The 22180-nt window shown below is 41.4% G+C and overlaps 1 protein-coding gene across 1 annotated transcript in view; it reads right to left on the bottom strand.

Moving 5' to 3' along the window:
- Positions 1-22180, bottom strand: part of IQUB (IQ motif and ubiquitin domain containing) — a 271536-nt gene that overhangs the window by 5406 nt on the left and 243950 nt on the right. The window contains exons 11-12 of the mRNA XM_053719193.1: positions 19553-19801; positions 11330-11515 (exon numbers count right to left, since the gene is read on the bottom strand). Of these exons, the coding sequence (XP_053575168.1) occupies positions 11330-11515; positions 19553-19801 (435 nt within the window). The remainder of the gene's footprint in view (positions 1-11329; positions 11516-19552; positions 19802-22180) is intronic.

The following is a 22180-nucleotide window of genomic DNA, read 5'->3' as shown; positions in this document are numbered from 1 at the left end:
TCTTGGGGTCCTAAGTATTATCGCTCCTTGTGGTTTTGAGCTACGGCCTATGGTGTTTGGGTTTCTCTCATTTGTGTGCTTAGAAAGCAGATAATGCCATAGATACCGGGACGGTTGAGGAGGAAGCTGTGCATTGCCTGACAGCATCATCCTGAGAGACATGAGGCTAAACAAAAATGTACGTTTATTTAGAAAAGTCTTTAGCTAAACATGAGGTAGATAACTCAATCTGTATTCATAGGAACAGCCTCTATTCCAAAACCATGATAAATGATACCCAATACACATATCCTGTAACCACAATTAAAAGTGTACTGTCACCTTAAGGAAATTAAAAAGATCATATTACGCCTTTCACATAACTTCAAAGATCATTAAAACATGCATATTTACTAATATAAATGGAAATGGTAGACAGGGCATATCACATGTGTTACACCATATTTTCTTTTAACAAGTGTCACAGCTCTTTTAAATAAAAATTCATTATAAACGGCCCCCTGAGCATAAGCTCTGAACAGTATGCGCTAGTCCCTACTCGGAGACTGCTGCAAATGGCATTGCTCTGTTTTTCTGCAAGAGAAGGAGGCGGGGTCACGTGGTCGGACCCAAGCAAACTGAAAATTGCCCCGCTCTGCTTAACTGCCTAAGAAGGAGGCAGAGACCCAGATTGGCAAAGAATGAAATGCGCACCACGCTTTATTCTCCACAGCCGAGTAACACAAGTTAAACAAAGGCTTTTGACAAAAAAAACGTTTAAACATTAAAGCGATGAATTTTGTAAAAGTCACATCGTCAGGCAGGAGCCATGAGCAGGTCCTGCTTTGCTTCCCAGGCACAAGACAGTGAAGAAAAGTTGACACATAGCAACGGTAACTTTCTGAAGTTCTCAGTGACCCAATCTCGTAACTGAAAATGTACCACTGTACTACAGTGGTAACTAGCATAACGTCAGGGGAAAATAAAATTTACTTAGGGACTGAAAAAGTTAAAATAAACTACAGCCTCTGGGGATGATTTATACAAGGAAAATATCCCCGTAAGGCTCACACATGCAAAAGTGCCTGCCACTGCAGATTAAAATCCTCTCCAAGGATTTATTATGTCCTAACTGCAATAAATTCTACTTAGTGCAAGTCTCCAACCTGGAAGACAAAAGCACTTACCTGCAGTCTAGCCGTCCGACAGGAGGACAGCTCACACGGTGTGAAAGGACGCCACTCCTTACAGAGACCTGTGGAAAAAGAAAGAACAGAGTAAACCTACTCTGGCTTTCTATACTAGGGCAGCAAACATGTTAAGAAAACGCAGCAAGGCCCACCTCACAAGTTCCTAAATGTTTTAAAGCCCCCAGTACTCTACTGAAGAGATTGACGTGGACTACAGCTAGACCCAAAAAATCTTGCTTGAAGCAAAAGAAATTTAATTTTCTTCATACCCAAAACTTCACCTCCTCCATTGACGAAGGCAAAGAGAATGACTGGGGATTGTGGGAAGGAGAGTGATACTTAACAGCTCTGCTGTGGTGCTCTTTGCCTCCTCCTGCTGTCCAGGAGTGATATTCCCACTAGTAATTGATGACGTCGTGGACTCACCATATCTTAGGAAAGAAAAGTACTAGATAGCTAGATGATCAGATCAGCTAACAGAAGCGTTAGAGCCCGTTGCTATAAAAATACAGGGCGGGTGGCATGCTTGATATTGGCTGTACCAATCGCTTGTTAAAGGTAGAAAACAAAAATATCATTGAGCATGGGGGTAGGGGGTTATTAAAACAGTAAACAACAAAGTAACTTTTTACAGAAAATATAGGGCTAGATTACAAGTAGAGTGTGCATTATTCTTGAACTTGGTCTTGAGCAAAAAAATAACACAAATCATCTGGTATTACAAGTGGCTGGCTAAAAATTTTAAGCAGAGTATCTTAATGTGGCCAAAAAGGAAATTTATGCTTCCTGATAAATTTATTTCTTTTACGATATGACGAGTCCACGGATTTCATCCTTACTTATGGGATATCGCCTCCTGGTCAGCAGGAGGAGGCAAAGAGCACCACAGCAGAGCTGTATATATAGCTCCTCCCTTCCCTTCCACTCCAGTCATTCGACCGAAGTTAGGAAGAGAAAGGAAAAGCCAAGGTGCAGAGGTGACTGAAGTTTAACAAAAATAAAGACCTGTCTTAGAAAATGACAGGGTGGGCAGTTGACTCGTCATATCGTAAAAGAAATACATTTATCAGGTAAGCATAAATTTCCTTTTCTTTTACAAGATATGACGAGCCCACGGATTTCATCCTTACTTATGGGATACAATACCAAAGCTATAGGACACAGATGAAAGGGAGGGACAAGACAGGAACCTAAATGGAAGGCACCACTGCTTGAAGAACCTTTCTCCCCAAAACAGCCTCGGACAAGGAAAAGTATCAAATTTGTAAAATTTGGAAAAAATGTGAAGAGACAACCAAGTTGCAGCCTTGCAAATCTGTTCAACAGAAGCATCATTTTTAAATGCCCATGAGGAAGCTACAGCCCTAGTAGAATGAGCCATAATTCTTTCAGGAGGTTGCTGTCCAGCAGTCTCATATGCAAAACGGATGATACTCTTCAGCCAAAAAGAAAGAGAGGTAGCTGTAGCTTTCTGACCCCTACGTTTTCCGGAAAAAACAACAAATAATGAAGATGATTGACAAAATTCTATAGTCGCCTGCAAGTAAAACTTCAGGGCGCGGACCACGTCCAAATTATGTAACAGACGCTCCTTAGAAGAAGGATTAGGACAAAATGAAGGAACAATAATTTCATGATTAATAATTTTGTTGGAAACAACCTTAGGAAGAAAAACAGGTTTGGTACATAACACTACCTTATCGGGATGAAAAATAAGATAAGGAGAATCATATTGAAATGCTGAAAGCTCAGAAACTCTGTGAGCAGAAGAAACAGCAACTAAAAATAAAAACTTTCCAAGATAACATTTTAATATCTATGGAACGCATAGGTTCAAACGGAACCCCTTGAAGAACCTTAAGAACTAAATTCAAACTCCAAGGAGGAGCAATTGGTCTAACACAGGTCTGAATCTAGACAGAGCCTGACAAAAGGATTGAACATCCGGAATATCTGCCAGACGTTTGTGTAGCAAAATAGATAAGGCAGAAATCTGTCCCTTTAAGGAACTTGCTGATAACCCTTTCTCTAATCCTTTTTGGAGAAAAGATAAAATCCTAGGAATCCTAATCCTACTCCATGAGTAGCCCTTGGATTCGCACCAATAAAGATATTTACGCCATAGCTTATGGTAAATCTTTTTAGTAACAGGCGTACGTGCCTGGATCAAGGTATCAATAACCGAGTCAGAGAACCCTCGCTTAGATAAAATCAAGGGTTCAATCTCCAAGCATTCAGCTGCAAAGAAATTAGGTTCAGATGATGGAAGGGTCCCTGAATGAGAAGATCCTGCCTCAATGGAAGCTTCCACGGCGGCAGAGAGGACATGTCCACCAGATCGGCATACCAAGTCCTGCGAGACCACGCAGGAGCAATGAGAATCACCAAAGCCCTCCCCTGTTTGACTCGAGTAATCACCCGGGGAAGGAGAGCAAATGGCGGAAACACATAAGCTAGGTTGAACGACCAAGGCACTTCCAAGGCATCTATCAGTTCGGCCTGAGGATCCCTGGACCTGGATCCATATCTCGGGAGCTTGGCATTCTGACGAGATGCCATAAGATCCAGCTCCAGTCTGCCCCATCTGAAAATCAGGGTGGCAAAGACCTCCGGATGGAGTCCATTCCCCCAGATGAAACGTCTATCTGCTCAAAAAATCCGCTTCCCAGTTGTCCACTCCTGGGATGTAGATTGCTGACAGATAACAAGAGGTAGTCTCCGCCCACCGAATTATCTTGGATACTTCTGTCATCGATAAGGAACTCCTTGTTCCTCCCTGATGATTGATGTAAGCCACAGTCGTGATGTTGTCCGACTGAAATCGGATGAATTTGGCCGAAACCAACTGAAGCCAAGCCTGAAGCGCATTGAATATTGCTCTCAACTCCAGAATATTGATTGGAAGCAGAGACTCCAACCGAGTCCACACACCCTGAGCCTTCAGGGAATTCCAGACTGCGCCCCATCCTAGTAGACTTGCGTCCGTTCTCACTATCACCCATGAGGGTCTGCGGAAGCAAGTCCCTTGGGACAGATGATCCGGCGACAACCACCAAAGAAGAGGGACCCTTGTCTCCTGATCCAGATCTGTTTGAGGAGACAAATTTGCATAATCTCCATTCCACTGTCTGAGCATGCTCAGTTGTAGAGGACTGAGATGAAAACGAGCAAACGGAATGATGTCCATTGCCGCCACCATCAATCCAATTACCTCCATGCACTGAGCCACTGATGGCCGAGGATTGGACTGAAGGGATCGGCATGTATTCAGAATCTTTAACTTTCTGACTTCCGTTGATTTTCATGGATATAGAGTCTATTAGAGTTCCCAAAAAAGGAACCCTTGTCCGTGGAATTAGTGAACTCTTTTCTAGATTCACCTTCCACCTGTGAGTCCTTAGAAAGGATAAAACAATGCCGGTATGAGACCTTGTCAGCTGATAAGACGATGCCTGGATCAAAATATCGTCTAGATAAGGCGCCACTGCAATGCCCCGCGGTCTGAGAACCGCCAGCAGAGACCCTAGAACCTTCGCGAAGATCCTAAATTCCGTGGCCAGCACGAAAGGAAGGGCCACGAACTGAAAGTGTTTGTCCAGAAAGGCAAACCTCACGAACTGGTGATGATCTCTGTGGATAGGAATATGAATATATGCATCCTTTAAGTCCACGGTAGTCATATATTGACCCTCCTGGATCAATGGAAGAATTGTCCGAATAGTCTCCATCTTGAAGGATGGAACTCTCAGAAACTTGTTTAGACTCTTGAGATCTAAAATGGGTCGGAACGCTCCCTCTTTTTTGGGAACCACAAAAAGGTTTGAGTAAAACCCCAGCCCCTGTTCCTATATTGGAACGGGACAATTACTCCCATAGTGGAGAGGTCTGTTACACAAGGTAAGAACGCGTCTCTTTTTATCTGGTCTACAGACAATCGTGAAAAAAGAAACCTTCCCCTTGGGAAGAAATTTTTGAATTCCAACTGATACCCTTAAGACACGATTTCTAGTGTCCAGGGATCCTGAACGTCTCTTCTCCAAGCCTGGACAAAGAGAGAAGTCTGCCTCCTACTAGATCCGGTCCTGGATCGGAGGCCGCCCCTTCATGCTGTCTTGGGAGCAGAAGCGGGCTTCCTGGGTTGTTTACCCTCGTTCCCAGCCTGGTTGGGTCTCTAGGTGGCTATGGCTTGAGAATAGTTCCTTCCTGTTTAGTGGCAGAGGAAGGGGGGACTCCTTTGAAATTACGAAAGGAACGAAAATTACTCTGTCGTCTCCTCTTCTTGAGGGAGGAGATGACCCTTGCCTCCCGTAATATCAGAAATGATTTCTTTCAAATCAGACCCGAATAGGATCTTTCCCTTGAAAAGAATAGCCAAAAGCTTGGATTTAGAGGACACATTCGCAGAGCAAGGTTTTACCCCTAAAGCTCTTCGTGCTAAGATGGAGAATCCCAAACTCTTATCAGTTAACTTGGTTATCTGAAGGAAGCATCCGTAATAAAAGAATTAGCCAGCTTCAGTGCCCTAATTCCGTCCTGTATTTCCTCTAAAGAGGTCTCAGTTCTAAGAGACTCTTCTAGAGCATCAGACCAAAAAGCAGCCGCAGTCGAGACTGTTACAATGCAGGCCGCCGGTTGCAATAAGAACCCTTGATGAGTTTTTTTTTTTTGAGAAGACCCTCCAATTTCTTATCCATGGGGTCTTGAAAGCACAACTTTCCTCGCAAGGGATAGTCATACGCTTAGTCAGGGTAGAGATAGCTCCCTCCATAGGGGAAGGGGAGAACGGGATACCCGTCTTTCCCATGCTCTGGAACCGCAGAGCACAGCATGTGGACCAGGAAAAAAAATTCTGAACACTGAACGAGAAAATTGGAACCTGTATTGTCAACGCACTCCTAGACACTCATTGTTTAAAAGGGGTGATTATAATAAAAATTGACATAGGAAAGAAGTTACTGTCTCTTTAATTTGTAAAGGAACTTTAACTCTTATGTGCTACTGTTCCATCCCAATTCTTTGAAATGAACAGGAAACAGAGATTATTTAATATTTTGCACACCAGAAGCACACATTCATAGATAAAGGGACCTCTGAACCGTATTTACATTGAAAACGTGAAGCACAGTTAAACAGAGTACATAGTCTGTATAGTAGTATACACATAAGACACGTGATCGCATCAAAACAAACAACTCCCGGTCCCCTCAGTACTTTAGTTAAAATGAGTCACCGGAGAAATAAACTGTGCAATCCCTCAGATTAGGCAATTATCAAAATGTACCCATTATTTTAAATGTGCCGCACACATGAAGTGTATTACACACAAGCCCCGTGGGCGTGTCGAAACATCTCCTTGCTGCCATCAGAATTATGTTAATGGAGTCAGGAGAAATTAGCAAACATGTAAGAAGTGAAGTGCACACATCCTTTCAACCCACACGTAAGAGAGCGAGTCCTAAAACATCTCCCGGTCGCCATTCTCAAATAGAGCCACCGGGAGAAAAAAATAAACTGTGCAGAATCGTCACAATCAACAGTCTTGCCACACACATATAAGCCCCGTGGGCGTAACAGACAACATCTCCCATCTTTATGTCAAAATGACCGGGAGAAAACAAGCTGCGCAGAGTCGTCTAACACACCCAGAAACCCCATGGGCGAAACAGAAAAAACATCTCCCGGTCGCCATCTTTATTTTGTAAATTGAGCCACCGGGAGAATTGCGCAGATTCTTTTTTCTTTTAAAAAAACTTATTCGCCACATACTGTGCAGAGTGTTTGCAGAATTAACTGAGAGCCCTCTATCATGTACAACACACCAAGATATGTCTCTAGTCATCACCCGGTAGCCATATAAATCATGTGGGTCACCAGGATAAATAACAGAACAGTCTCTGAAGTAATTTAGAGTAAACCTGTTAGACAGTGAAGCCCTCACATCGAGTTCACATGACAGGACATCATCTTATGAATGTGAAAACTAAACCTCTCACAGAGCACTGTATTGCCCATAATAAATCTCCCGGACGGTTACTATAAGTCATGAGAACCACCGAGAGAGAGAGTGTCACAATTCATACCTCTAGCTAATTTTATGCTATATTAACCCCTAGAATGCTAGGAGACCTTACCACCATTACCATGAGGTTCTCTGGAAAAATAAAGTGCCCAAACTTATCCTGTGTCTTCTTACCCCAGAATAAAGTTAGCACTTACCTCATCTTCCTGGCAGTAAGGCAGTTTGCAGGCGTAAGAGGTCCTCTCCCTCCTATGGGCCTGGAAATAAACGAAAGTCCTGAGTTAGAATGTCTCAGGTTTTCAAGCAGGGGCAACATCAGTATATGGGAGGCACAGTGAGAATTATGGCCCACGAGTTCCCATTGCTTTAAAGCCACCAAATGCTTCTCTTTTTATTTGGAAGAGATTGATCTGGTCTAGGCTACACCCCAGAACAAAGTAGTACACTGTGGCACCACTTTAAAAATAATAAACTCTTGATTGAAGAATCTAAACTAACACCTCACTTTACCTCTTCCTATCACTAACACAGGAAAAGAGAATGACTGGAGTGGGAGGGAAGGGAGGAGCTATATATACAGCTCTGCTGTGGTGCTCTTTGCCTCCTCCTGCTGACCAGGAGGCGATATCCCATAAGTAAGGATGAAATCCGTGGACTCGTCATATCTTGTAAAAGAAATGTTTTTTAGCACACCCTATACTTTGAATAGATAGCGCAGAAAGAGCTATTAGCACGCTCACTGTGTTCGTATTACAAGTGGTCAGATAAGCGTTGTGCTTGAGTGCAATACAAACTACAGCTGTAAAATCTAGCGCTTTTTAAGACAGAGGGGTAGATTTAACAACAGCCGAGCAGACATGACTCGCTGTAGTGAATCATGTACGCTAGACTTTTCTAAATAAAGACAGCATACGCTATCGTCATTTAACATTGCACAAGCATAAAAGACAAGTTAAGCGTTGCTTCTTAACTTCCGTTATTAAGCGGACCTGAAACAATGGGGCTCCGAAGCAGCTGCTTAATAAATAGAGCCCCTAAAGTAAACCCTTATTATTAGTAGCATAGCACATAACTACATTGAGAAATCTACTACTTGCACAGTTAGTGCAGCCATGGCTTAGTGCTTGAGAGATATCTAACATTACTTTTTTTGCACGGCCCCCATATGTGAGGGATTTAGCACACCTGTGCTATCTGACATACAGATGCCTTATCACTCGAGCAATAGAAATAACTTTGGTCTTTTAATATGAGTGCACATATAAAAGCGCTACTGATTGCGCATAAGCACGTTTTGCACTCCACTTGTAATCTAGCCCATAGTGAACAAATAATGGTTCAACTAGATTATTTAATTCAATATTTTAAACATCGTTTTATAACCATCACTTTAGAGGAAGACAAGTTTGGCTACCATAGAAACAAATGGGATACAGAGCTATAGATTACAATATGCCACTGTATGGAGACAAAGAGCAAGAGAAATCACCAACATCTTCCGGGGATTTGTTTTAGCATTGTTCTGAAATGTAGGTGTCTCTCCTTCACATCCAGAATACATAGGTTTGCCCTTCTAAAATACTTTAAGGAACCTACTTTGCTGATTCGACAAGGTTTCTTAGATAATCTCGCCGGACCAGATATACTGCAGCAATTAGTTTGTTTAGTAGAAAATCTAACTGATTATATTGTCAACTTTGTTACCACTTTTCCAACCAAACATCTCTTTTTTTGTTGTTACTAGGATACACTGATTGTATAGAAACTCAGCAAAAGAGCTAAAGATAAAGAATATGCTGCCACTGGTTAATTTATAACTGATTTAACAGTGTCCCAATTGTCTTATTTTAAGGAGTAATCAGATATCAAATGTGATTACTGACTTTTTATGTATTCATTTGCTTCCATTAAATTATTTTCACATTGCAGTAATTGACTAAGCAGAATGTACCTTGCCGAACATTTTATTCACTTGATTTTCAACCCTACTAAGTGTAAAGAAGCCTTTTCACTGCTGCTTGCTACCTGTTATTTCTCACTGATTAAGTACACATTTGTTTGAGAATGCAGTAAATACATTACAGCTTCTCAGAACTGCATGACACATTTCCTGCTGGTTTAATAATTACAGAAATCCAAAAGTTGATTTTGCTATGCCATCTGTTGGCAAAAATCTGCATCTTATTGCAAAGGAATGTTACTGACTTTCAGGGGGAATTATCTATTTTTAAATGAAGGATTTCGAAACTGAAGAAGCAACTGAATAAAATGTTTATCCAGTGTTATTGATAGTGAATGAATACACATTGTTATACAACCTATTAGTGTTTTCATGTAGTTAATTCATTATCAATACAGAGTTGCTCAATACTATATAAAGTATTGGAGTCAACAGATTTTAGAAAACAAGCTGGCAATATTTGTTTACAGACAGTTTAAAGGGACATGAAACCCAAATTTTATTCTTTAATGATTCAGACAGAACATAATTTAAAAAAAAAAGTTTCCAATTTTCTTATATTATTACAAATATTTTATTCTTATGGTATACTCATGCTGAAGAACATACTAGGTAGCATTGTGTCTGGAGCACTAAATGACAGCAAACACTCTTGCAAAAATAAAGGGAAAGATTACTAGTGGAGCGTAAATGTTTGCGCATGAGCGATATTGGGTTTTCACGTACGTTCATGCGCAGGTTAAATTGCACTATTATTACAAGTTGAAAGTAAATGTGATAGCTTGAGGGCAATTGAATTTAACACTCATCGGGTTAGCGCGTCCTCAGAGCTGTAGTTAACTGGTTAGCAAAACAAAAAAGTCTCACAAAACACATCACAAATACATTACAGATTACGAGTGGAGAGCTAAATAATGCTCCAGCTCAAGTGTTAATTGCGCTAGAAGTAAACTTTTTGTGTGCATCGGGTAGCACTCGTATTGAGTTAAAAGTAAAGTTATCGATCTCATGCTAAACCGATGAGCATAAAAAGCCGAACTTACAAAATCACGCGTGCGATAACCTATTCCCCCATAGAAGTCAATGGAGACAAAAAGTGGGAAAAAACCTAACACCCTACTTGCGCTTAAACCCGATCGCATATTCTCAAGTGCGCTAACTAGACATGAAAATACAAATATTTAACATTCCAATGTTCTGCACATAGAATAATATGTTCTATTTATTCTTTAATAAATATTTATATATATTTATATACAGTATCTGGTGGTATTTTTGTACACTATATATCCATATATATACACATGATTATATATAGGTATAGATAAATACATATATAGGAATATCTATTTAAAAATACTTAGAACATATTCTGCTATGTGCAGAACATTGGAATGTGAAATATTTATAGTAAATACACAGTATAACACTTTTATTAAATATGAAAAGTCAAATATGCAGTCCCTCAATGTGAAATCACCCTTGTATATGCAAATAAGCACGTATGTTATCTATGGCTTTACTTTTAGAAATGTGTACATATATATTTATGTGTTAATATGTGTATATATGTCTGTAAATACATATATACACATATAAATACAAAAATACATATGTACACACACACACACACATATATATATATATATATATATATATATATATATATATATATACAGTATATATATATATATATATGTATACATACAGATTTATCTTTAGACGTGTATGTATGTATCTCAATGTTAAAGTTCTTTGCCTGCCCTTTTATTTCTAACACACAATACCTCATATCTTTGAACCCTTATAACTTTTGTATGCAATATTTTTATGAAATGTTTTTATTAAATGGTGTTATTATGAGTGTAACTGTACTTTGTAATGTATTTTTGATGTGTTTTGTTACACTTTTTTGTTTCACAAAACAGTTAACCAGAGCTCTGAGGTTGCGGTAATCCTTTTAGCGTAAATTGCGATTTCGCTCACACGTTCGCATTTACTTTCGGCTTGTAATATGAGCGCAATTTAACTTGCGTGCCAATGAACGTGAAAAAAACAGATATAGATTGTTCCCAAAACGATAGCGCTCCACTCATAATCTGGCCTTAAATAAAGTAAAATTGTAAAAAAATAGAGAAGGCAAAATAAATCCCAATATTTTATGTATGAATTAAGAATTACCTGTTCAGCATTCACAAGTTTTAGATGCGATGCTGCCTCATCTTTTGTAAGCAAAATACAGTTCCATGGCGACCATTCAAAGTATTTGTCCCATCTCACCATGACCAAGTTGTACAGGTCATCACAGGCACTGAGTGCAGACTGAGAAGCCCAGATATTCTCAACCAGATACTGGAGATCTTGTTGCTAGAAATGCACGTTAACAATTAACATATAACAAAGTGCAACAGTGTATTATTTCATACAAAAACAGAATTTATGTTTACCTGATAAATTACTTTCTCCAACGGTGTGTCCGGTCCACGGCGTCATCCTTACTTGTGGGATATTCTCTTCCCCAACAGGAAATGGCAAAGAGCCCAGCAAAGCTGGTCACATGATCCCTCCTAGGCTCCGCCTACCCCAGTCATTCGACCGACGTTAAGGAGGAATATTTGCATAGGAGAAACCATATGATACCGTGGTGACTGTAGTTAAAGAAAATAAATTATCAGACCTGATTAAAAAACCAGGGCGGGCCGTGGACCGGACACACCGTTGGAGAAAGTAATTTATCAGGTAAACATAAATTCTGTTTTCTCCAACATAGGTGTGTCCGGTCCACGGCGTCATCCTTACTTGTGGGAACCAATACCAAAGCTTTAGGACACGGATGAAGGGAGGGAGCAAATCAGGTCACCTAAATGGAAGGCACCACGGCTTGCAAAACCTTTCTCCCCAAAATAGCCTCAGAAGAAGCAAAAGTATCAAACTTGTAAAATTTGGTAAAAGTGTGCAGTGAAGACCAAGTCGCTGCCCTACATATCTGATCAACAGAAGCCTCGTTCTTGAAGGCCCATGTGGAAGCCACAGCCCTAGTGGAAGGAGCTGTGATCCTTTCAGGAGGCTGCCGTCCGGCAGTCTCGTAAGCCAATCTGATGATGCTTTTAATCCAAAAAGAGAGAGAGGTAGAAGTTGCTTTTTGACCTCTCCTTTTACCAGAATAAACAACAAACAAGGAAGATGTTTGTCTAAAATCCTTTGTAGCATCTAAATAGAATTTTAGAGCGCGAACAACATCCAAATTGTGCAACAAACGTTCCTTCTTCGAAACTGGTTTCGGACACAGAGAAGGCACGACTATCTCCTGGTTAATGTTTTTGTTAGAAACAACTTTTGGAAGAAAACCAGGTTAGTACGTAAAACCACCTTATCTGCATGGAACACCAGATAAGGAGGAGAACACTGCAGAGCAGATAATTCTGAAACTCTTCTAGCAGAAGAAATTGCAACCAAAAACAAAACTTTCCAAGATAATAACTTAATATCAACGGAATGTAAGGGTTCAAACGGAACCCCCTGAAGAACTGAAAGAACTAAGTTGAGACTCCAAGGAGGAGTCAAAGGTTTGTAAACAGGCTTGATTCTAACCAGAGCCTGAACAAAGGCTTGAACATCTGGCACAGCTGCCAGCTTATTGTGAAGTAACACAGACAAGGCAGAAATCTGTCCCATCAAGGAACTTGCAGATAATCCTTTTTCCAATCCTTCTCGAAGGAAGGATAGACTCTTAGGAATCTTAACCTTGTCCCAAGGGAATCCTTTAGATTCACACCAACAGATATATTTTTTCCAAATTTTGTGGTAAATTTTTCTAGTTACAGGCTTTCTGGCCTGAACAAGAGTATCAATAACAGAATCTGAGAACCCTCGCTTTGATAAGATCAAGCGTTCAATCTCCAAGCAGTCAGCTGGAGTGGGACCAGATTCGGATGTTCGAACGGACCTTGAACAAGAAGGTCTCGTCTCAAAGGTAGCTTCCATGGTGGAGCCGATGACATATTCACCAGATCTGCATACCAAGTCCTGCGTGGCCATGCAGGAGCTATCAAGATCACCGACGCCCTCTCCTGATTGATCCTGGCTACCAGCCTGGGGATGAGAGGAAACGGCGGGAATACATAGGCTAGTTTGAAGGTCCAAGGTGCTACTAGTGCATCTACTAGAGTCGCCTTGGGATCCCTGGATCTGGACCCGTAGCAAGGAACCTTGAAGTTCTGACGAGAGGCCATCAGATCCATGTCTGGAATGCCCCACAGTTGAGTGATTTGGGCAAAGATTTCCGGATGGAGTTCCCACTCCCCCGGATGCAATGTCTGACGACTCAGAAAATCCGCTTCCCAATTTTCCACTCCTGGGATGTGGATTGCAGACAGGTGGCAGGAGCGAGTCTCCGCCCATTGAATGATTCTGGTCACTTCTTCCATCGCCAGGGAACTCCTTGTTCCCCCCTGATGGTTGATGTACGCAACAGTCGTCATGTTGTCTGATTGAAACCGTATGAACTTGGCCCTCGCTAGCTGAGGCCAAGCCTTGAGAGCATTGAATATCGCTCTCAGTTCCAGAATATTTATCGGTAGAAGAGATTCTTCCCGAGACCAAAGACCCTGAGCTTTCAGGGATCCCCAGACCGCGCCCCAGCCCATCAGACTGGCGTCGGTCGTGACAATGACCCACTCTGGTCTGCGGGAGGTCACCCCTTGTGACAGGTTGTCCAGGGACAGCCACCAACGGAGTGAGTCTCTGGTCCTCTGATTTACTTGTATCTTCGGAGACAAGTCTGTATAGTCCCCATTCCACTGACTGAGCATACACAGTTGTAATGGTCTTAGATGAATGCGCGCAAAAGGAACTATGTCCATTGCCGCTACCATCAAACCTATCACTTCCATGCACTGCGCTATGGAAGGAAGAGGAACGGAATGAAGTATTCCGACAAGAGTTTAGAAGATTTGTTTTTCTGGTCTCTGTCAGAAAAATCCTCATTTCTAAGGAGTCTATTATTGTTCCCAAGAAGGGAACTCTTGTCGACGGAGATAGAGAACTCTTTTCCACGTTCACTTTCCATCCGTGAGATCTGAGAAAGGCCAGGACTATGTCCGTGTGAGCCTTTGCTTGAGGAAGGGACGACGCTTGAATCAGAATGTCGTCCAAGTAAGGTACTACAGCAATGCCCCTTGGTCTTAGCACCGCCAGAAGGGACCCTAGTACCTTTGAGAAAATCCTTGGAGCAGTGGCTAATCCGAAAGGAAGCGCCACGAACTGGTAATGCTTGTCCAGGAATGCGAACCTTAGGAACCGATGATGTTCCTTGTGGACAGGAATATGTAGATACGCATCCTTTAAATCCGCCGTGGTCAAGAATTGACCTTCCTGGATGGAAGGATTGTTCGAATGGTTTCCATTTTGGACGATGGAACCTTGAGAAACTTGTTTAGGATCTTGAGATCTAAGATTGGTCTGAACGTTCCCTCTTTTTTGGGAACTACGAACAGATTGGAGTAGAACCCCATCCCTCGTTCTCTTAATGGAACAGGATGAATCACTTCCAGAAGATAACCTTGGGAGACTATTTCTAGCGCCCAAGGATCCAGAACATCTCTTGCCCAAGCCTGAGTGAAGAGAGAGAGTCTGCCCCCCACCAAATCCGGTCCCGGATCGGGGGCCCGCATCTCATGCTGTCTTGGGAGCAGTGGCAGGTTTCTTGGCCTGCTTTCCTTTGTTCCAGCCTTGCATAGGTCTCCAGGCTGGATTGGCTTGAGAAGTATTACCCTCCTGCTTAGAGGACGTAGCACTTGGGGCTGGTCCGTTTCTGCGAAAGGGACGAAAATTAGGTTTATTTTTGGCCTTGAAAGACCTATCCTGAGGAAGGGCGTGGCCCTTGCCCCCAGTGATATCAGAGATAATCTCTTTCAAGTCAGGGCCAAACAGTGTTTTCCCCTTGAAAGGAATGTCAAGCAATTTGTTCTTGGAAGACGCATCCGCTGACCAAGATTTTAACCAAAGCGCTCTGCGCGCCACAATAGCAAACCCAGAATTTTTCGCCGCTAACCTAGCCAATTGCAAGGTGGCGTCTAGGGTGAAAGAATTAGCCAATTTAAGAGCACGAATTCTGTCCATAATCTCCTCATAAGAAGAAGAATTACTAATAATCGCCTTTTCTAGCTCATCGAACCAGAAACACGCGGCTGTAGTGACAGGGACAATGCATGCAATTGGTTGTAGAAGGTAACCTTGCTGAACAAACATCTTTTTTAGCAAACCTTCTAATTTTTTATCCATAGGATCTTGGAAAGCACAACTATCTTCTATGGGTATAGTGGCGCGCTTGTTTAGAGTAGAAACCGCCCCCTCGACCTTGGGGACTGTCTGCCATAAGTCCTTTCTGGGGTCGACTATAGGAAACAATTTTTTAAATATGGGGGGAGGTACGAAAGGTATACCGGGCCTGTCCCATTCTTTATTAACAATGTACGCCACCCGCTTGGATATAGGAAAAGCTTCGGGGGGCCCCGGGGCCTCTAGGAACTTGTCCATTTTACATAGTGTTTCTGGAATGACCAGATAATCACAATCATCCAAATTGGATAACACCTCCTTAAGCAGAGCGCGGAGATGTTCCAACTTAAATTTAAAAGTAATCACATCAGGTTCAGCTTGTTGAGAAATTTTTTCTGAATCTGAAATTTCTCCCTCAGACAAAACCTCCCTGGCCCCCTCAGACTGGTGTAGGGGCCCTTCAGAAACAATATCATCAGCGTCCTCATGCTCTTCAGTATTTTCTAAAACAGAGCAGTCGCGCTTTCGCTGATAAGTGGGCATATTGGCTAAAATGTTTTTGATAGAATTATCCATTACAGCCGTTAATTGTTGCATAGTAAGGAGTATTGGCGCGCTAGATGTACTAGGGCCCTCCTGTATGGGCAAGACTGGTGTAGACGAAGGAGGGGATGATGCAGTACCATGCTTACTCCCCTCACTTGAGGAATCATCTTGGGCATCATTTTTACTAAATTTTTTATGACATAAATCACATCTATTTAAATGAGAAGGAACCTTGGCTTCCCCACAGTCAGAACACAATCTATCTGGTAGTTCAGACATGTTAAACAGGCATAAACTTGATAACAAAGCACAAAAAACGTTTTAAAATAAAACCGTTACTGTCACTTTAAATTTTAAACTGAACACACTTTATAACTGCAATTGCGAAAAAGTATGAAGGAATTGTTCAAAATTCACCAAAATTTCACCACAGTGTCTTAAAGCCTTAAAAGTATTGCACACCAAATTTGGATGCTTTAACCCTTAAAATAACGGAACCGGAGCCGTTTTTATATTTAACCCCTTTACAGTCCCTGGAATCTGCTTTGCTGAGACCCAACCAAGCCCAAAGGGGAATACGATACCAAATGATGCCTTCAGAAAGACTTTTCTATGTATCAGAGCTCCACACACATGCAGCTGCATGCCATGCTGTTCTCAAAAACAAGTGCGCCATACCGGCGCGAAAATGAGGCTCTGACTATGATTAGGGAAAGCCCCTATAGAATAAAGTGTCTAAAACAGTGCCTGCCGATATTATTTTACAAAAAATACCCAGATTAAATGATTCCTCAAGGCTAAATATGTGTAAATATGATCGATTTAGCCCAGAAAATGTCTACAGTCTTAATAAACCCTTGTGAAGCCCTTATTTACTGTCTGAATAAAAATGGCTTACCGGATCCCATAGGGAAAATGACAGCTTCCAGCATTACATCGTCTTGTTAGAATGTGTCATACCTCAAGCAGCAAAAGACTGCTCACTGTTCCCCCAACTGAAGTTAATTCCTCTCAACAGTCCTGTGTGGAACAGCCATGGATTTTAGTAACGGTTGCTAAAATCATTTTCCTCATACAAACAGAAATCTTCATCTCTTTTCTGTTTCAGAGTAAATAGTACATACCAGCACTATTTTAAAATAACAAACTCTTGATTGAATAATAAAAACTACAGTTAAACACTAAAAAACTCTAAGCCATCTCCGTGGAGATGTTGCCTGTACAACGGCAAAGAGAATGACTGGGGTAGGCGGAGCCTAGGAGGGATCATGTGACCAGCTTTGCTGGGCTCTTTGCCATTTCCTGTTGGGGAAGAGAATATCCCACAAGTAAGGATGACGCCGTGGACCGGACACACCTATGTTGGAGAAAGTTTATTTTTGTCGTAAATGGTTACTTAAGGTATAAGGTATTTAATATTGTTAAAACAAATACATGTAAAATGTTTAAAATTGTAAAGCAAAAAAGCACATTTTTTTATGTCGGTACCAGGTCACACAATACGTTGCCCAGTATACTATGTTGACATAGTACCCCCTGCTGTCCGATTTGACAACAAGAGCTGCAACCAGAGGTCAGAAGGCATTTGCCTTCATATTGTAAGGGGGCACTGACCGTACTTACTATATGAAGCCAGATCGCCAATTGGTACAGACAGTGACACTGGGAGGGAAGGAGGGAGGTACGCAGCATCTACATGTTATTCTCAGACTAATCTTTTCTTTGAATGCATCATCTTATCAATCATCTATTTAGTGTTTAATGTCCCTTAAATAGGGAGCCTTTATAGGGAGATAAAAAAAAAGTTTTAGTAATAGTACTTGGTAAAAGTATTTGGAGGTCAATAGCAAAGTGGTCAAAAGCAAAGAGGATCAAATTACTGTTTTGTGGGTAATACTGGCATCAGATTGGAGTCAAGTCAATAGATAGTTGTGATAAATATATATGGTAGGTTTGGGAGAACCTAACACAGTATTGGGTTGGCACCCAAAAAGAGTTTTTTTGCAAAGTCTCTGGTTCCGTCTACAATCTAGCAATACTCCTAGTGTTCCAGGAGTCCCTGCGGCACATCAATGTGGATTGATTGGATCTTGATCTTGTGTGTTAATAGTTATGTGAGAATGTTTTATTGCTGGTTGTGCTTAAAATGAATCACAAACAACAATAACATTTCTAACCCTCTTGCAACTTATCTGATCCAAATACAACGGTCAACGTTCTAATTAACCCCTTAAGGACCAGCTTAGTACCCTGTAAGGCGGTGCTGTCCTGGGTCTCTTTCTGCAATGATCTCGCTAACAATGGCAAGATTGCGCTATTTCTGCACGCCCTACGAGTGTCCCTCTCGGCATCGAATAGCAGTTGGTCCGATCGTTGGTGGTATGGGAGAGTCAGGAGGAAGGCGAGTGGACAGGTTATCAATGGAGGGGGTGGGAGGGGTCGTTAACGGGGGGGACCACTACTCTGCCGAAAGATTTCCACAATGACAGCGGGAAGGAGGGAGAAAATTGTTATGAGATCGGAACCCCAGAAAAGGATCGCTTGGAGGGGGAAGTGAGGAGGGTGAGGGGGGGCAGCTACACTAGAGAAAAATAAATAAAATAAAATAAATAAATAAAAATATAAACTAGGTACTGGCAGACAGCTGCCAGTACCTAAGATGGAGGACAATAGTTAGAGTGGGGAGGGTTAGAGAGCTGTTTGGGAGGAATCAGGGAGGTGGGAGGGTAAGGGTTAAATCCTACACTGCAGAAAAAAAAAGCACTAAAACTTTACATTGGCAGACTGTTTGCCAGTACCTAAGATGGTGGTGACCAGTGGGAGGTGAGGGAGGGAAGAGAGCAATTTAGGAAAGATCAGACAGGGATAAGGGGTGGGAGGTATCAGGTGGAAGGGCAATCTTAGCACTACAGGTAAACTTAACCTTACAAGCTACCTGACTAACCCCTTCACTGTCGGGAAGTTCAGAAGTGTGGTGCGCAGCTGCAATTAGCGGCCTTCTAATTACCAAAGCAATGGAACAATGGGGATCCCAGAGAAGCTTTTTCATCCATTTGTGTTATGACTGCACAAGCGGTATGTCAATTATTTCAGTGAGAACCCCAACATTTGTGAAAAAGTTAACAATTGTTTTAATACAATTGCATTTTGCAGCAAAATGGTGGCATGAAATATTCCAAAATGAACCTAGAACAATACCTTGGGTTGCCTACTAAAACAAAATACATATTTTTGATAGGTAAATACAAAAAAAAAACAAGGCTCTATTTCTGTTTAAATGGAGTGATGGCAAAAATGCTAAAAATTCTCTGGTCTTTTAAACAAGTTTTTGTCTGAAATGCCCGGTCCTTAAGGTGTTAAACATTCTTTTTTTTGGGTGGGTGGACTTAAAAGTGTGAGTTTGAAACTACAGACATATTTTCTCTAGTGGAGGATTTGCGTTTAAGATAGCCAAGAAACTTATACAAAATGTTCAATAAAACCCATTGCAAATATCCTCTTCTTGGTAACAGCTAATATGACAGCATAACAACATAAATATGGCTATAGTTAGTACTTTAAAAATAAATAGTTGTTTACCTGCAGCAAGAATGCAATTCTAGCTCCGTCATCATATTCACTCTCAGACTTTCTGATATGATTAAATAGAATTTTATATTTTGAAAATTCTTCTCTTTGGCGAGCTTCATTGTCTAATTTAGAACATTTGCGACATCTACCCACAGTGCGTGCATTGGCAGATAGAGTATACTCTGTAGATGGAAGATAGTTTTTGCAGCTAGGACAAAAATGTATGTTTTTGCGCAGAACATTTGAGTCTTGTGGAACCTAAAAAATGAAAAATGTTTTTTTATCATAAATAGAACAATGAAAAACTTGAAAACACGTTAGCCCCTTATTTACTGCATTTATGGATAACAATCATATTGATTTTCTAGGATGAGGATGTTGGGATTTGAAACAATGGGCTCCATTTATCAAGCTACAGATGTAACTTTTGAGCTCTTTTGGTGCATGAGCGAGCCTGCAGCCTTGTAGTGATGATCGCTGCTACTTAACCTCTCTGCCAGCTCTGAGCTGGCGTTTTAAAACCACCCTGGACTAGTCCTACCGGACTGGCATGATTTGCCGTGTGAGAGCAGGGGGCAGCATTGCACAAGCAAGTGCTCGTGCAATGATAAATGCAGGCATCACAATGCTGCCTTCAATAATGAGCTGACAGATTCCATAATTGGGAACCTGTCCATCCGCATATTGATAAAAGGAGGCTAAGATGTGAATCTCTCTCCTATGGAAGACTGGCAGGAATAGTGACTGTTACAAACAATTTAACCACAATGCCCTTTTATCATCCTAATGAAAGGACAACAAATGCCTAAAAAAATAAGGAAAATATTTTTTCAATTTAACCTATTAAGGGCTAGATTACAAGTGGAGTACTATTTTAACAAGCACCTTTAAATGGGCAAATTTGCCAGTTTGCGAGCGCAGGTTAAATAAACAGCCATTACAAGTGGCTGGTTAATGAACCCGCAAGTATGCAGGAGCACTTTGTGATCTGCGCAATTAACCAGAGATCAGACCTCTAATTAATGAAAACATGTGCCCCAACTGCCCCCCCAAATAAAGTAGACAGTTACTTTCATTAAATAAAAATTGAGAATCTTTATTTTGTTGAAGAAATACTGCACAAAGCAGTTATAAGGGGATGTAGGGTGTTAGAAAAGAAACTGCCTTTACATTGAAGTTTATGGGGACTGTGTTTTTACTTTAAATATATATGTACAGTGAGGGAAAAAATTATTTGATCCCCTGCTGATATTGTGCGTTTGCCCACTGACAAAGAAATGATCAGTCTATAATTTTAATGGTAGGTTTATTTGAACAGTGAGAGACAGAATAAAAAATCCAGAAAAACGTATTTTAAAAAAGTTATAAATTGTTTTGCATTTTAATGAGTGAAATAAGTAATTGATCCCTTTGCAAAACATGACTTAGTACTTGGTGGCAAAACCCTTGTTGGCAATCACAGAGGTCAGACGTTTCTTGTAGTTGGCCACCAGGTATGCACACATCTCAGGAGGGATTTTGTCCCACTCCTCTTTGCAGATCCTCTCCAAGTCATAAAGGTTTCAAAGTTTTGACGTTTGGCAACTCGAACCTTCAGCTCCCTCCACAGATTTTCTATGGGATTAAGGTCTGGATACTGGGTAGGCCACTCCAGGACCTTAATGTGCTTCTTCTTGAGCCACTCCTTTGTTGCCTTGGCCGTGTGTTTTGGGTCATTGTCATGCTGGAATACCCATCCACAAACCATTTTCAATGCCCTGGCTGAGGGAAGGAGATTCTCACCCAAGATTTGACGGTACATGGCCCCGTCCATCGTCCCTTTGATGCGGTGAAGTTGTCCTGTCCTCTTAGCAGAAAAACACCCCAAAGCATAATGTTTCCACCTGACCACAACACTTTCAACCAGTTCTCCTCTGAATCATTCAGATGTTCATTGGCAAACTTCAGACGGGTCTATACATGTGCTTTCTTGAGCAGGGGGACCTTGCGGGCGCTGCAGGATTTGAGTCCTTCACTGCGTAGTGTGTTACCAATTGTTTTCTTGGTGACTATGGTCCCAGCTGCCTTGAAATTATTGACAAGATCCTCCCGTGTAGTTCTGGGCTGACTCCTCACCGTTCTCATTATCATTGAAACTCTACGAGGTGAGATCTTGCATGGAACCCCAGACCAAGGGAAATTGACAGTTATTTTGTGTTTCTTCCCTTTGCGAATAATCGCACCAACTGTTGCCACCTTCTCACCAAGCTGCTTGGAGATGGTCTTGTAGCCCATTCCAGCCTTGTTTAGGTCTACAATCTTGTCCCTGACATCCTTGGACAGCTCTTTGGTCTTGGCCATGGTGGAGAGTTTGGAATTTGATTGATTGATTGCTTCTGTGGACAGGTATCTTTTATATAGGTAACAAGCTGAGATTAGGAGCACTCCCTTTAAGAGAGTGTTCCTAATCTCAGCTCGTTACCTGTATAAAAGACACCTGGGAGCCAGAAATCTTGCTGATTGATAGGGGATCAAATACTTATTTCACTCATTAAAATGCAAATCAATTTATACATTTTTTAAAATGGGTTTTCTGGATTTTTTGTTGTTATTCTGTCTCTCACTGTTCAAATAAACCTACCATTGAAATTATAGACT

The sequence above is a fragment of the Bombina bombina genome, chromosome 6, assembly GCF_027579735.1.
Source record: "Bombina bombina isolate aBomBom1 chromosome 6, aBomBom1.pri, whole genome shotgun sequence".
Lineage (NCBI taxonomy): Eukaryota > Metazoa > Chordata > Amphibia > Anura > Bombinatoridae > Bombina > Bombina bombina.
This window is presented reverse-complemented; position numbering and strand designations above follow the sequence as displayed.